The sequence below is a fragment of the Apostichopus japonicus genome, chromosome 23, assembly GCF_037975245.1.
Source record: "Apostichopus japonicus isolate 1M-3 chromosome 23, ASM3797524v1, whole genome shotgun sequence".
Classification (NCBI taxonomy): Eukaryota; Metazoa; Echinodermata; class Holothuroidea; order Aspidochirotida; family Stichopodidae; genus Apostichopus; species Apostichopus japonicus.
Window position 1 is genome coordinate 2,873,746 of NC_092583.1, and position 14,029 is coordinate 2,887,774.

General features: G+C 36.2%; 1 protein-coding gene across 1 annotated transcript in view; it reads right to left on the minus strand.

Annotated features, from left to right (window-relative positions):
- LOC139964875 (N-acetylglutamate synthase, mitochondrial-like) overlaps positions 1-14,029 on the minus strand; it is a 42,889-nt gene that overhangs the window by 25,984 nt on the left and 2,876 nt on the right. Inside the window, exons 3-4 of the mRNA XM_071966934.1 lie at positions 6,318-6,440; positions 2,703-2,816 (exon numbers count right to left, since the gene is read on the minus strand). Of these exons, the coding sequence (XP_071823035.1) occupies positions 2,703-2,816; positions 6,318-6,440 (237 nt within the window). The remainder of the gene's footprint in view (positions 1-2,702; positions 2,817-6,317; positions 6,441-14,029) is intronic.

Below are 14,029 nucleotides of genomic sequence, written 5' to 3' on the forward strand. Positions count from 1 at the left end.
ATTTTCTCCCCCCATAATACTACTTTTTTAACATTAGCTGACCTTTGGTGATCTTGGATCACATGACCGTTAAGTTTGAAAATATTCCCCTATACCATTTGCAACTTGTCCAAAAAAATCAACCTTGTCACACCTTGGCACTGGGACTTATTGCATTAAATGTGTGAAAATTAACTTTGACCTCAAATAACTTCGCACACGAAGGTCAAATGGGGGTCAACCCATTGACATTTATGATCAGAAGGTACCTTTAACATCTGAAAATAGCATCGAAACTGTAAAAATCCACAAAACACGAAAAGGTCACCAGAGGTCAAATTGAGGTCAAGGGTCACCCAGATGCGGGTCGACAATTGGATTACATTGAAGCAACTCCCAACCCTAACGGACAATTTGTTCTCAAGTTGTCGCAAAAATACTAGTTTTTTATCATTAATTGACCTTTGGTGACCTTGTATCACATGACCGTTAAGTTTGAAAATATTCCCCTATACCATTTGCAACTTGTCTCAAAATATCAACTGTGTAACACCTTGGCACTGGGAGTTATTACACTAAATGTCTGAAAATTAACTTTGACCTCATATAACTTAACATACAAAGGTCACCTTGGGTCAACTTATTGACATTTTTGATTGATGAGACCTAAATTAGAGCATCAAACTATAAAAATTCAAACATTTTTTTCTTTGCCCATTTTCTACCCCCAAAATACTAGTTTTTTGACATTAATTGACCTTTGGTGACCTCTGATCACATGACCGTTAAGTTTGAAAATATTCCCCTATACCATTTGCAACTTGTCCAAAAATATCAACCATGTCACACCTTGGAACTGGGAGTTGTTGCATTAAATGTGTGAAAATTAACTTTGACCTCGTATAACTTCGCACACGAAGATCACACGGGTGTCAACCAATTGACATTTTTGATCGGAAGGTACCTTTGATATCCAAATCTAGCATCAAAACCAAACATTTTCTTTTTTGCTCGTTTCCTCCCAAAATAAGCACATTTTTTCTAATGTGACCTTTGACCTTTTGACCTTGGTTTCAGATGTAGTTTAATCTCCTGATTCCAAAAAACAAAACGAAAAGTCTGTACAACCATCCTAACTCCGATCGAAAAACTTTGACCCCATATAACTTCGCACATAAAGGTCACACGGGCCAACCTATTGACATTTATGATCAGAAGGTACCTTTGACATCTGAAAATAGCATCGAAACTGTAAAAATCCCAAAAACACGAAAAGGTCACCAGAGGTCAAATTGAGGTCAAGGGTCACCCAGATGCGGGTCGACAATTGGATTACATTGAGGCAACTCCCAACCCTAACAGACATTTCGTTCTCAAGTTATTGCAAAAATACTAGTTTTTTATCATTAATTGACCTTTGATGACCTCGGATCACATGACCGTTAAGTTTGAAAATGCTCCCCTAACCAGTTCACAACTTGTCCCAAAATATCAATCTTGTCGCACATTGGCACTGGGAGTTATTGCAGTTTTAATATTTTCGGTTTTTGGACCATAACTGACCTTTGGTGACCTTTGTGGGCACCAAAAACAATAGGGCACACCTTCACCATATGGCGGATCTATAGTCCAAGTTTGGCCTCAATCCAACATTCCCTTATTGAGATAGAGCGTACCCAAGCAAGTGTCACAGACACACACACACACACACATACATACATACATACACGCATACATACATACATACATACACACACACACGCCAACCTGACTGCATAGGTTCCTTTTGCTAAAGCAAGGAACCAAAAAATGCTTAAACTTGTGATTGTAGGATTCTCAAACTTTGTGACCAATTTAGCATATCAAGTTCTTTTTGTCTCACAATATACATCCCTCTATACAAAATACATCCCTCTAATTTAGAAAGTATATTGCACAGTTCAAGCTGAGATTGTTCTATGAGATATCATTGTGATGGACAATGCACTTTGAGTGTTGTGTAGACTGTTACAAACGTTTGGAATGAATCCTCTTCTTTGCTTACAATTTTATTATGAAAATGGTTTGGATTTACAAGTTTCCACAGGCAACACCCAGACTTTTAACAATTTCGGTCAAAGAGTAACCCTTTTTTTGTGTGTTACTTTGCGGAAGTCCCTTTTTAACCTAATCTTAATTTTTTCATTAAATAGTGAACTCAACCTTAATTCTACATTGGGTAAACAATGCTTCATTCGGTAAACATACACACATACAGTAACGAATTGTTGCTAGGTAAAAAAAAGAATGACTTTCAATAAAACGATAATTTAAGATATCTCTGGGCGAGGAGGAAGCAAACTCTTGAATTGGATAGCTTGTGTTTTGTTCATTAAAATGGTAGATTGAGCAGGCATCATAATGCATCCAGAGCTAAAGACCTGACCAAAGGGGTGTGCATTGGCAGAGGAGACAGGTAAGTGAGGGAAGAAGTAAATGGGTGATCTTCACCTTTAACAGTCTCTGAAAAGCTGAGCATACTGAAGGGCTCTTAAACTTATTCAACAGTCCTTGTAAAGGCCAAGCTGTAATGAAGCTGCAATATATTATGTTGCACATTGGATTTTAAAATTAAGTTCTGTAAATCGATGTTGAAAAAAAAATTATTAATTATACAGAAATGAAATTTTTTTGGAACAAGAAATATAATAAATCACATAGATTTGGAATTTGAATTTACTCACCTGAAGTTCTTTGTTTGATAGTTTAGCATTGGGTGGGATCTCTGCTCCGTGTACCACCAGAATTTTCATATCGTTACGATGCAGGAAGGCTAGATTAGAACTGAGAGCCTCTAACTACAAACAGAGAAACAAGTTAGAGGAAGTTAAACAAATCACTTTAATGCTTTATATTTACATAAACCTGATGCAAGCTTATGCGATGTATTGCGAAAAGAGTAATCTATGTCAGATATGAATAAGAGTATGTAACACACTGAAGAAGATCAAACCCTATCAAATGTTGGCTTATTTAAAAAATTTAGAAAACACAAAATGTTTTTTATAACATTTCACAAACTACAGGTTGAAATAGCCATTACTAATGCATTGTGTGAACTATAAAAATTATATTGTCTATAAATAATTAACATCACAGAAGTGAAATTGGATAGAAATTATGCCAATTCCTAATCTTAGGACATCTAATTTATTGAATTTGTAAAGAGAATAGCAGTGTGATCAGTTCTTCCAAACATGTCTTTTAGCCTTCTCTATCACCAGATAGGTTGCATTCAAAGCCAAGTGTGTTCTCAAAACTTCCCTGTACTGTACAAGTCTCTTACAGTACTTCAATGGAATGAATTTGTAGGAGATGAGGGTGGTGGTCTGAGGGCTAGGCCCAACTTTTTTTTCTGAAATTGCTTCCCATTCTTTTTATTTCTCTTTCTGTAATCTTACAGGTGGGGCTACGGTATACAAGTAACAAACCCAAAAAGGTTTCATCGTATTGGGGTTATATCTACTGTACGTTAGTCCCTCATCCTTTTCTTCACTGATAGGTATGACAAATAAACGGCAGAAACGAAAAGAAAACAATTGCGTTTTTCGTCAAACCTCTGGATTTTTTTACTTTAATATCTGTACAGTACCTTAACACCTATCCTTTAATATATATGAGTATGGCACTACCACAGTGCAACAACATGCACAATCTTTCATACTTGCTGTTCTAAGTTCTGAATATTTCTTCAGTCAAAACTTTATTTGATAACAATCCAAGAGGACGAAAAAAAGTCAGATTTGATCTCCTAAGATATTTGTTTGGATCTGCCCTAAAATGTCAAGTATTTACGATCCATTAATTCCCATTAACTCATTCCAGGGTCTTTTTCTCAAATAGGAAGTATATACTATATTTGATCCTCTGAGAAACTATTAGTATAAAGACAGTGATGTTCCCAAAAGGACCCCTAATTTATGGAATAACTGATTTCCTCCCTAGAGGTGAAATTTCTCATCTAATATAAGGATACTTCAAGAGGCAGTGTACGGTTCAAGAATGGTACTTGGCAAAGAATCAAGTTAATATAGTTGAGAGAGAGGCTAACGAAAACATATGGAGTCCAATGACATGTGCCTGACTTCTGTTAGGTAGTCCCAAGGAGATTTCACTAGGTTCATGTTGAGATATCTGGGCAGGGCCATATCACATCAATCATTCCATGTATGAAATTCAACATTACAGTAACATTCTGACATTAAAAAGTTAACACAGAGTCCAACAACACGCTCACCGTCTATAAATGTAAACAGGGCCTTACATTCCAGAAATTGCTAATTTCCTAACTCCTTATATATTATCTCAGGTTGCTCTCTGCCTATAATAGGACTAACTTTGCAGAAACAATGAAAAAAATAACTTCCATCTTGAAATCATAGATTTAGTATAGATGGTACTAAAGTACTTACAACATTTAACTAAAGGGAACCATTTTATATGCATGTATGTACTGTAGCCCTGAATGACTTCAGGTATATACTGTGTACACTAAATTATAACTGGCCATGGATTCAATGAAGAGAGATGCAGCGAAACAAGTAACGTCTCTGTGACAGATAGCGTTTAATGCTTACTGCTCCAACTTGGGGCTATTGGCATGCAGAAGCAATGGGCATCTAATTACAAACATTTCTCAGATGTCATTTACTCCACAGCAGTAATCATCAATGCCAAGTTACGATGAAACTATTACACCTAGGAATATTATCCTTGTGTAGTTCAATCTACAGTTCAAAATAGATAGATCTGTGTGCTCAACATCACTATACTTGTTCTTTCTTAATTTCCCTAGGTACTCCAGTAGGTCATGTCACGTTTAATCATGAACATGAATGTAAAAGTTACTAACTAAAGGCCCAGTCACATCTCACCGGATTGCACGAACGGACAAGAGTACGCGCGAAAAACAGTCATCCGGTTATTTCCGTTGGCAAAAGTTGTCGCGCATGCATCTGGGGGTTGCAACGTACCGGACGTTCAACGTTGAAAACGGATTACAAACGTACAAAGGACGGACAGCAACTGACGAACAACGGATGAACAACGGAATAACAACGAACGAACTAACGAACACCAACGGATAGTAACGAATTTACAACGGACAATTAACGGATAAAGAACATACAAAACGTAGGAGTACCGGAAAAGTAACGGACATATACCGGACTAGCAACGGAGAAGAAACGGTCTAAACCCTGGGCCTCCGGAGTGCCTCAAATCAGGGGACATCCTCATGAAGTTGATTATAGATTTTGGTCTTCCATTCGCAGCTCCTGCATTAGTTGGTCATAAAGACCACACTGCCGTCTTCTCTGTGGACCTATAGCAAGGCCATAGACCAGCATTTACGCCGAGCACGTCTCTTCCTTCTCTTCTTGACTTGTTCATTGGTCTTGATGTTGGCTTCAATGACAAGCATCTGTGCTTGTTAAGCTGACACTGTGGTCTGAATGTTTCCGAAGGGTCCATGATGTAGGTGTTGACGGTAGAGGTTATAGGAGCAGAATGAGGCGTGGGACGCTTGGAGTGGACAAGGTGGAGGTACGCTTCATCTCCGTTCTATGTCCGTCTGTTATACTTTCCTGGCCTGAGTTCTTCCGTTTCTTCCGTGTAACGTCCGTTACCTATCTGTTCATTGTCAGTTCTATTCTTTTGCACTTCCGTTATTTCTACGTTAGCGTCCGTCGAATATACGGTATAGGTACTGTACTTCTACGTTTCATCCGTTCTTTGTCCGTTAATGATCCGGTGAGCAATAGCAATAACCAGAGGCGAACGGAGAAATACAGTATGCCAAACGCATACAGAACGAACAAAACGCATGAGAAACTGATAAAACGGAAGCTTATCGGATTAGTAACGAATAAATAACAGAGACATTTTTCGGTGGATGTCCGTTCCAAGTTTTGTGCATGTTCAAAATCGACACCAGACAAACCGGACCCTCCCGGTAATGAAACGTAGACGGACGGAGGGAGAACCGCATACTAAACGGACACTAACGTACGTCAACGGAGTGCCATTTTTTGACCTCGTTCCCTCTCCGTTATTGCAATCCGGTGAGATGTGACTGGGCTTTAAGAGAATAAAATCTGAAATTTTCTCTGATAGGGACAGCTGATAAGAGACGAGTAAGAGAGGAGACAAGAACATTGTAAAGGCTCTTTACTTCTTCCCATCTACCTCACATACACTACAAAACATTAAGCTGTTGAAATCTTGGGATGTGAATGATAAATTGAGTGAATTACTACACATATACAGTACATATACATATACAGTATGTAGCAACTCACCATGTCTGGATTTTGGAAAATGTTTTGGTCCACTAGGACCACAGCGAATGGTTTTGATGGAATGCTACTCAGTCGCTGGAACTGCTTCAGCCAATAGCGAGCCTCTTTTGGGTCAGTTCCGACCTGGATAGAAAGCAAAAGAAAATGGTCATGGACGTTATATTGATAATCATGCACACCTTTTCAGAGCAAAGGACACTAAAGAACAATATACATGATAATAGTTCTGGACAACTGAACATGGAAATGTAATCTACACAACACTAGTTTGAGTACAAAGTCACAAATGTCACCATGTTGCAGTAATTTCAGAAAAGAAGCTTCAAAATGTTGTAATTTCAACCCCACCACAACCACATGACCTCCGCTCAAGAAATTGCTCTTGCACCACACCTCATCTCCTCATTAAAGCAGGTACACAAATCGGCTTGTCAAACCCACTTGTCATCTTTGGTCTATACATGTGACAGAGATATACAGTAACTGTTATGAACAACTTCCCTATTTCACTAAGAATATAAGTAATCATCCCATTTCGAGAGATCTATATCACATGCTAAACGTTCCTGTACACACAATGACTCAAAGACTTGAGCAAGTCTAAATATGCCATTTTTATGCCCCATGTGCTTCAATTTATTCAAAATTTTCTGTATATACAGTATGTACAGTAAAGCTTCTTTCTGTCATGGACATGGATATATATGAAAATACTTGACATCGTAAAATATTGAAGCTCTTTAAATATATATCATGACTAACAATGCTTACAAATATTGCAAGAAAAACAAAGAGAAAGTGAAAGGTTTTAGATGACAGCACAGAACTTGCAAAATGACAGCTCACAGATTTGTTTTTTCGTAAACAAGAATATCTCTCAAAAAGGAGTAAGGATTTCTCCTACAGTAGCTAGTAGTTGGAGGAGTAGAAAGATCTAGAGATATCATATTGATCTAAAGATGAAGGTTGGGTTTGTGTCTCCTTTTAGTAAACATCGCCTGACATATAAAATAAGAGATATACAATGGGTAAACAAACATAGGGAAAGTTATTCCCTCTCTCAGTTCATCTTCAAAATATGACAAAGGAAAAGCCATTGGATATCCAGGAGCGTAGTTCAAGAGGTACCCTCTTTGGTAGATTTTAATACCTTTGCCCCCTTTTCTTTAAAACAAAATTGCAGAAATATTCCTGAACTGAAGACCAACAAAGAGGAGATTTGCATTTGCAATAATTCAACCTTAAAATGTAATGATTACTATCACCAAACTTGCTTTCCTTTCTTATCAAGATCATCCTATTGCTGTTCCATTCCAACTTGATTGAAAATGGAAGATATTGCAATGTGTAAGTGTAATAATTTACTTTATTACTGACCAAGAACAACTCTCAAGGTACCTCTCAAATTAAAAAATCGGCAGCTCATATTGTTAAAAGTGAAAATCGACAAGGATGCATTAATTGATTTGATTTTCAAGATAGTGAAGCTAAAACATCGTACAAAAACCCAAAACAAAAATTATTGGCTGATTTAATTACATCTCGTTCTTTTAGTTGTTCAAACTGAGGTATAATAGAGACCATATACCCTTGGAAAAAAATTAATTTTAATATTTAATATTGAATGTGGATGTCAGGATAATGAACACAGTCAACGCCTGTTAACGATGAAAAGATGCACAACAAATTCATTTATATAGTAGTCAATAGTCATAAAGTATATTACTTAGTTAAAGTGATCTAGTTGTAAAAAAAGGTACAGAAATATTACACTGAAGTAGGGTTGGGCGATATATCGAAAATTATTATTATCGCGATAAATTTTTTTCAAGACGATATTTTTTGAGGATTGAACAAATGACGATAATTTCTTGTGAAAGAAATTTGAAATAACTGTGGATAAAAATGCGATTATATTTTCTCCGTTTTATGTGTAAATGTTATTCTAGCATTCCATGGTTAAGAAAGTTGAAAAAAAAAAGTTTATCAACTTCATTCACTGACTTTTGAACTTCGTAGGAAAACCGTCCTTTACATCATTAACTGTATAGAGAAAAAACCTCGAAAATCAGTAGAGAAATTACCAATTGTGTACGAACAGTAAGTTGGTACACCTTTCAAATTTTACGAAAGATCAAGGAAAAAAAACTTTCGAAAAATTCACGCGAAACTGGCATATCGTCCTAAATGCAACAAATGTCATGTAAACAAGGCTCTAGTACACCCATTTATGAATAAACCATACGACCACATCTGCTGTTAAGCGGGGGAAAAAGAAAGTATTTTCTAGAATTTCCACAAAAAAAGGAAAAATAATTATCCTACCATAGTTAAGAGTAGTACATAGCCTAACCACTTCGTCGGTTACGGATCTCACGTAACAACAACAAAAACACAACTAATTGTATTTCGCAAAGTTGACGTTTTCTACAAGGACATGGAAACAATATTTAACATTTAGTTAATCATGCCAAGTGGCCTATAACATGGGATTGCAAGGTTTACTTCATAAAGATGGCCATACTGTAGCTGTTGGGGCCTTGATATCGTGCTATGTCTGTATGGTATAGACTGTGCCTCGTGTATCATGGGGAACACATTGTTTTGTTCATGCGGATGAGTCGGTTGGCTTGAGGTGTGTTTTTACCTCCATGGTTTTACTTACCTTAATGTTACGGGGATATAAATTTTCTTGAACGTCTAAGATAATATTTCGCATAACTTTACCGATCCTTTACTGACTGACCTAATTAATTCTAGAGTGGAGTCAAAATAGTTTACTCCATGAAAAGTTTTTTTGGAAACGTGCCAAAAATGTTAACAAACAGGTGTTAGACAGGGGGTTGTTTGGCAAGCCTTCCCTGGGAAAATCCGCAGCACATGTAAAGTAGCCTACTGTGATATTTAAGTAGGGGTAAACACTGCAGTTAACTTGTAAGCTGATGTACGTATAGTGCACGCTGTTCATTGTTAGCCAGTCTAGAAACGGGGCTTTGCCGAACGTAGTTTGTTTCATAATATCGTCAGTTTTGTAAGTTAAACTTTTTAAAGATTGTAAGACAGGTTAAATCTCTTTTCATTTTATCACATAGTATAGCTACTCTAACTTGTCATTTTCAAATTTTCATCAGTTTCGTGACAATTTATATTCAAAAAGTTGTTAGTATTTTGAATCCTCAACTGCGAGTTTGTTATCGCCAGACACGCAAAAATACTAAAATTTTCCGGGGGCCTTCGCCCCTGGACCCCACGCAAGGGGTTCCATCCCTTGACCCCACTGGGGCCCTAAGGCGGGTCCCTTGACCCCACGCCATTAAGCTCGCACGCAACAGGGGTTGGTGTGTTCACTGTGCGAAAACACCGGTGGTAAATCGGCAGTTGTTTTTAGTGTGTTTGTGAACACACTAAAAACAACAAGGAAAAATTATCGTAATTATCGAAATATCGCGATAATTTTTTAACTATTTATCGTGAAGTTAAAAAGCAAATATCGCCCAACCCTACACTGAAGTGTGAATTTAGAATTTCATTGCATCAGTTACTGTGATGCATTGCACTTACTCGTGTATTAAAAATTAAACACTTCATGACTCTGAACATCAACTCTATTTACACCTCTGAATAATCCCTTCCCTCGACTCAGTAAAACTAAAATCATATATTATATTCAAGATGATAGTAAACGCCATTTCAAATCAATACCTAAAAACTTGCCCAACCCTTTTAAAAAATGAGTAGTTACAATCATGTGATAAAACTCAGAAATAATTCGAAATAGTTGCAATAAACTATTCTACAAGTCTCAGCTTGTAAATATTTGACTAGTGTGTAACTTGCAATAACTTGAATAGTACGTGTATCCTAACATAGGCCCACACATAAAGTGAAAACCTCAGCCTAACCTTGGGCTAACAACAATATACAATCAGATCATAATAAACGTTACAAAAATGTATGATCATTCAACATTTGTGAAATATTGCAGAACGGATAACTTCATTTTCACGGACATGCCATAATGCTAATTTGGTTGTGTCTTAACCACAGTATATCATAGGTTCGCTGTCACTTGTTCACAAGCATCAGACTTGCCAAAGTTGTAAACATGCTTGTGGTTGTATATATAAACATATATATAATATCTTGTATCAGCCATTATCTCTCTCAATGATAATTCTCACAAACTCGGTAGCATTGTTGATACAAATCAATCCAGTGACATCACCATTTTCCCTTTGTGAAATATTTGATGTTTAGCTATATAGTACAGTGTATGTAAGGTTTAATTTGATAAAATGTTCATACACCAAAGTTTTGGAAAATACGGCAGTACCATAAGGACCGACTGTAGCCTCAGACCAAGATTTACGAAGGATACGTTTCCAAAGTAACTGTACCAGTAAATTTGTGAGCCATAATGTACTCTCTGATGTCCTCATTCAGTTCTCTGTTTGATCTGTACTGAACCAATACAGCCTATACAACAGTATGGAGGCAGACTTTGATTCCAAACTAATTTTTGAGCTTTCAGCAAGTTGCATTAGATTCCATGATAGCCAATTGGCCATCAAGCTAGTATTTCGCAGTGAAAACCATAGCTGCTGGAGTGCTGGGATGTATGTGATGCAGCACCCCACAAATTGGTGGAGAACAGCACTGTTCTCATGATGACACTCCTCTATCTATATATTTAATTTGCTTTCTTCTTATTTCTTTTAAGCAAACAACTAATAAAAAATACTCATCAATAAAAACAGGTTAAGATATCCTTAATACAAGTACAAGTGACTTACATCATCATCTTTTACCCCAAAAAAACTCCCCCCACCAAAAAAAAAATTAAATACATAAAATGCTTCCTATAATACGTCCTAAAATGCTTCCTATTATAAGTCCTACAGTACAGGTACATCCTAAAATACTCCCCAAATTATGACCTCTACTACTAATAATCTCTTTCATGGAAAATCAAAAGCAAATGCGAGAGAATATAATATTAATTAAACAATGTTTCTACGTAATTGACCACGCTATTGATCATGTCAACACTTGCTGTAAATATACTGCAAGTCTGTAACCAATGATTCTATTTACATAACAGACAATGATATCACAAACACAATGAATGTATATGTACATCTAAATTCAATAAATGAGATGTAATATAAAAAATCATCTTTCCATTCAGCAATTATAAATACTTGACATCTAACTTCAAGAAACTCCAACAAACAACAAGAAATTTTAATCTGATCATGTTCAATATTACCCTTGACACATGTATGTAAGTACTGCTTTGTAATGTTAAATTACATTAGTTTAGATTTCCCATCAGATCTCTGTAATTTGAGCATCCTAAGTTGATAAATATTATGTTTGGGTCTCAACATTCAAGTTATCAAAGGAAGGCGCTTGCTTCAGAGAATCGCAACACATGTCAATTGCGAGTAGCAAGGACGTCATGTTAGTGCATAGTGCAGTTGTTACATGGAGTAAATAATGGAAACATTTGTCAAATGAGGGCAGGCCTAACAGTATTACACCTGAGTCAACTGGAAATAAGAAAAGCTGCATCTAAATATTAAACAGTTATAATACAGTGAATATGAATAAATGTACAGTCAAATACAAATAGTCACAAGCTTCATGAGACCATTGTTTTTAACGTCTGTATGTCAAATAATGGTAAATTTAAAATCAAATTTCAACCAGCAGTTTACACCCATTATCGAATCACTTTTTCCTCTTCATTTTGACTTAATTTAATTCATCTTTTTGAAAGGTCAGACTGCTGGGCTTCACTATTTTCATTGTCTGAACAAAATGCCAGCACTCAATAAAGAATGATCTTCAAACAACTGTGACGCAGATCATGTTAGCTCACTTACTGTTATTTAATGATATTAATTTTATTTACATTATAACCAACTGTAACTCTGCAAGGAGTTATCTGTAAGTATATATGTAATATTTCTATAAATACTTCTTGAATAGCATGCCACTGACCCTCATTTGGAAGTTGGAATGACAACAGACAGGAAATACTCTTATTCAGTGTTCACATTTTCTCTAGCAGTTTGAGGTCAAAAAAATGTGTTTATTGAAACATACTGAGAATAGGTACAGTGATCTCTGTACAAAATCTGCTATCTTTTTATGTTTATAACCATTTTGCTATACAATACCAGATCAATTGTTATCTACAGGACAGTATTATACCAAAGGTCATTTTCTTGAGATTCTAAGGTTTTAAACTCCCACATCACCTCAATATCCAAGAACTACCATTGGTCTTTGTCCTTTTATGTTACTAAGATTCTTTTCCCACTATTTTATGCTCTTAAACTGTATGCAGAGATCATGCATGCACCCATTTATGGATTCATTCATTCATTTTGTAGCTGTTTAAATATATCTGCTCTGAGAGTAACAAACCAAACATGATTGCTCTCAGAACACTTTATTTAATGTGAAAAGCACTTTGTTGTAATGGTTTGCATTGTCCCTGGGATAACATAGCGAAGAACCTTCACTTGCCAAAGGGTTTTACAGTAATTAACTACTTATTTTTCACTGAAATAAATAAGTTACTGTCCTTTGCTTATGTACTGTAGTTATGAACTTGATACAGTATGCCAATGCTAATGATGTTGCATTTAATTGTGCTGAAATAACTGTGACATGCACTTAACAGTAACAGACAGTTCACATACAGTAAATCCCAATAATGAATTATGTATGCAACACTGGAGGTGCATTAGCAGAGGCATCTTAGTTGCATAAGAAGTCTTCTACAGCTTTTAGAACAATTGGCAATCTTTTGTATTGTTCACAATAAGCTCATTCTATGGTGAATCAAGATCAATAATAGAACCTGGTGGAGGAAAAGGGGAACTGTATTGAAGAGACTTATAACAATAGGCCTAGTGACCATAGTCCAAGCACCTCAGTGCATCATACACCATGAAAGGTCACAATGAAAGTTACAGTGTTGTGTAATGTACACCAGACTTAACCTTAGCCACACCGACTCCAAAATACTTTATTGCCCCTGTGGGAACCAACAGTGTTAGTAACACAATTCTTTTATAGTACATGGAATGATATATCTGGAATCACATCACAAAATGCGACATGTATGCAAAATTGTCAAATGCAGAGATGTATAGTAGTATTGCACATGGGAACCATATAGTGTACTGTAATATATTAAAGAGACAAAGGTCAGAACCTTCAAATTTGCCACATCAAATTTGAAGACTAAACAAACTAAATAGTGGAGTTTGATACTGTTTCTATTGAACCACTATCCATGCATGGAGGAAATATCTCCCCCCCCACCCCTCCCTTGGTGTTTGTTCACCCTATCAATACAGAATGTGCAGACAGGAACACTACTCCTGTCCAAAAACTGAAGTCAGTCAGTGCTGCCTTTCTCACACAACTCCTCCCTGCATGTACAGTGATTACATAGAATCATTATCAAAGTTCATTATTTTTAGTCTGTTATTTTGATTGTTCTTCAAATGTATGCAATTGGAACAGGCTGTTAACCAATCGAAATCATCTTTAATGTGATTTGAGGATACATACACAGATATCATTTCCCAATTCACAAAACTTATTCAAATTATATACATAATAGGACTTGTTTGCTTTATGACATCACAAACACAGGTTATTGTGCAATTTATTCTTCCAAAACAAAATAA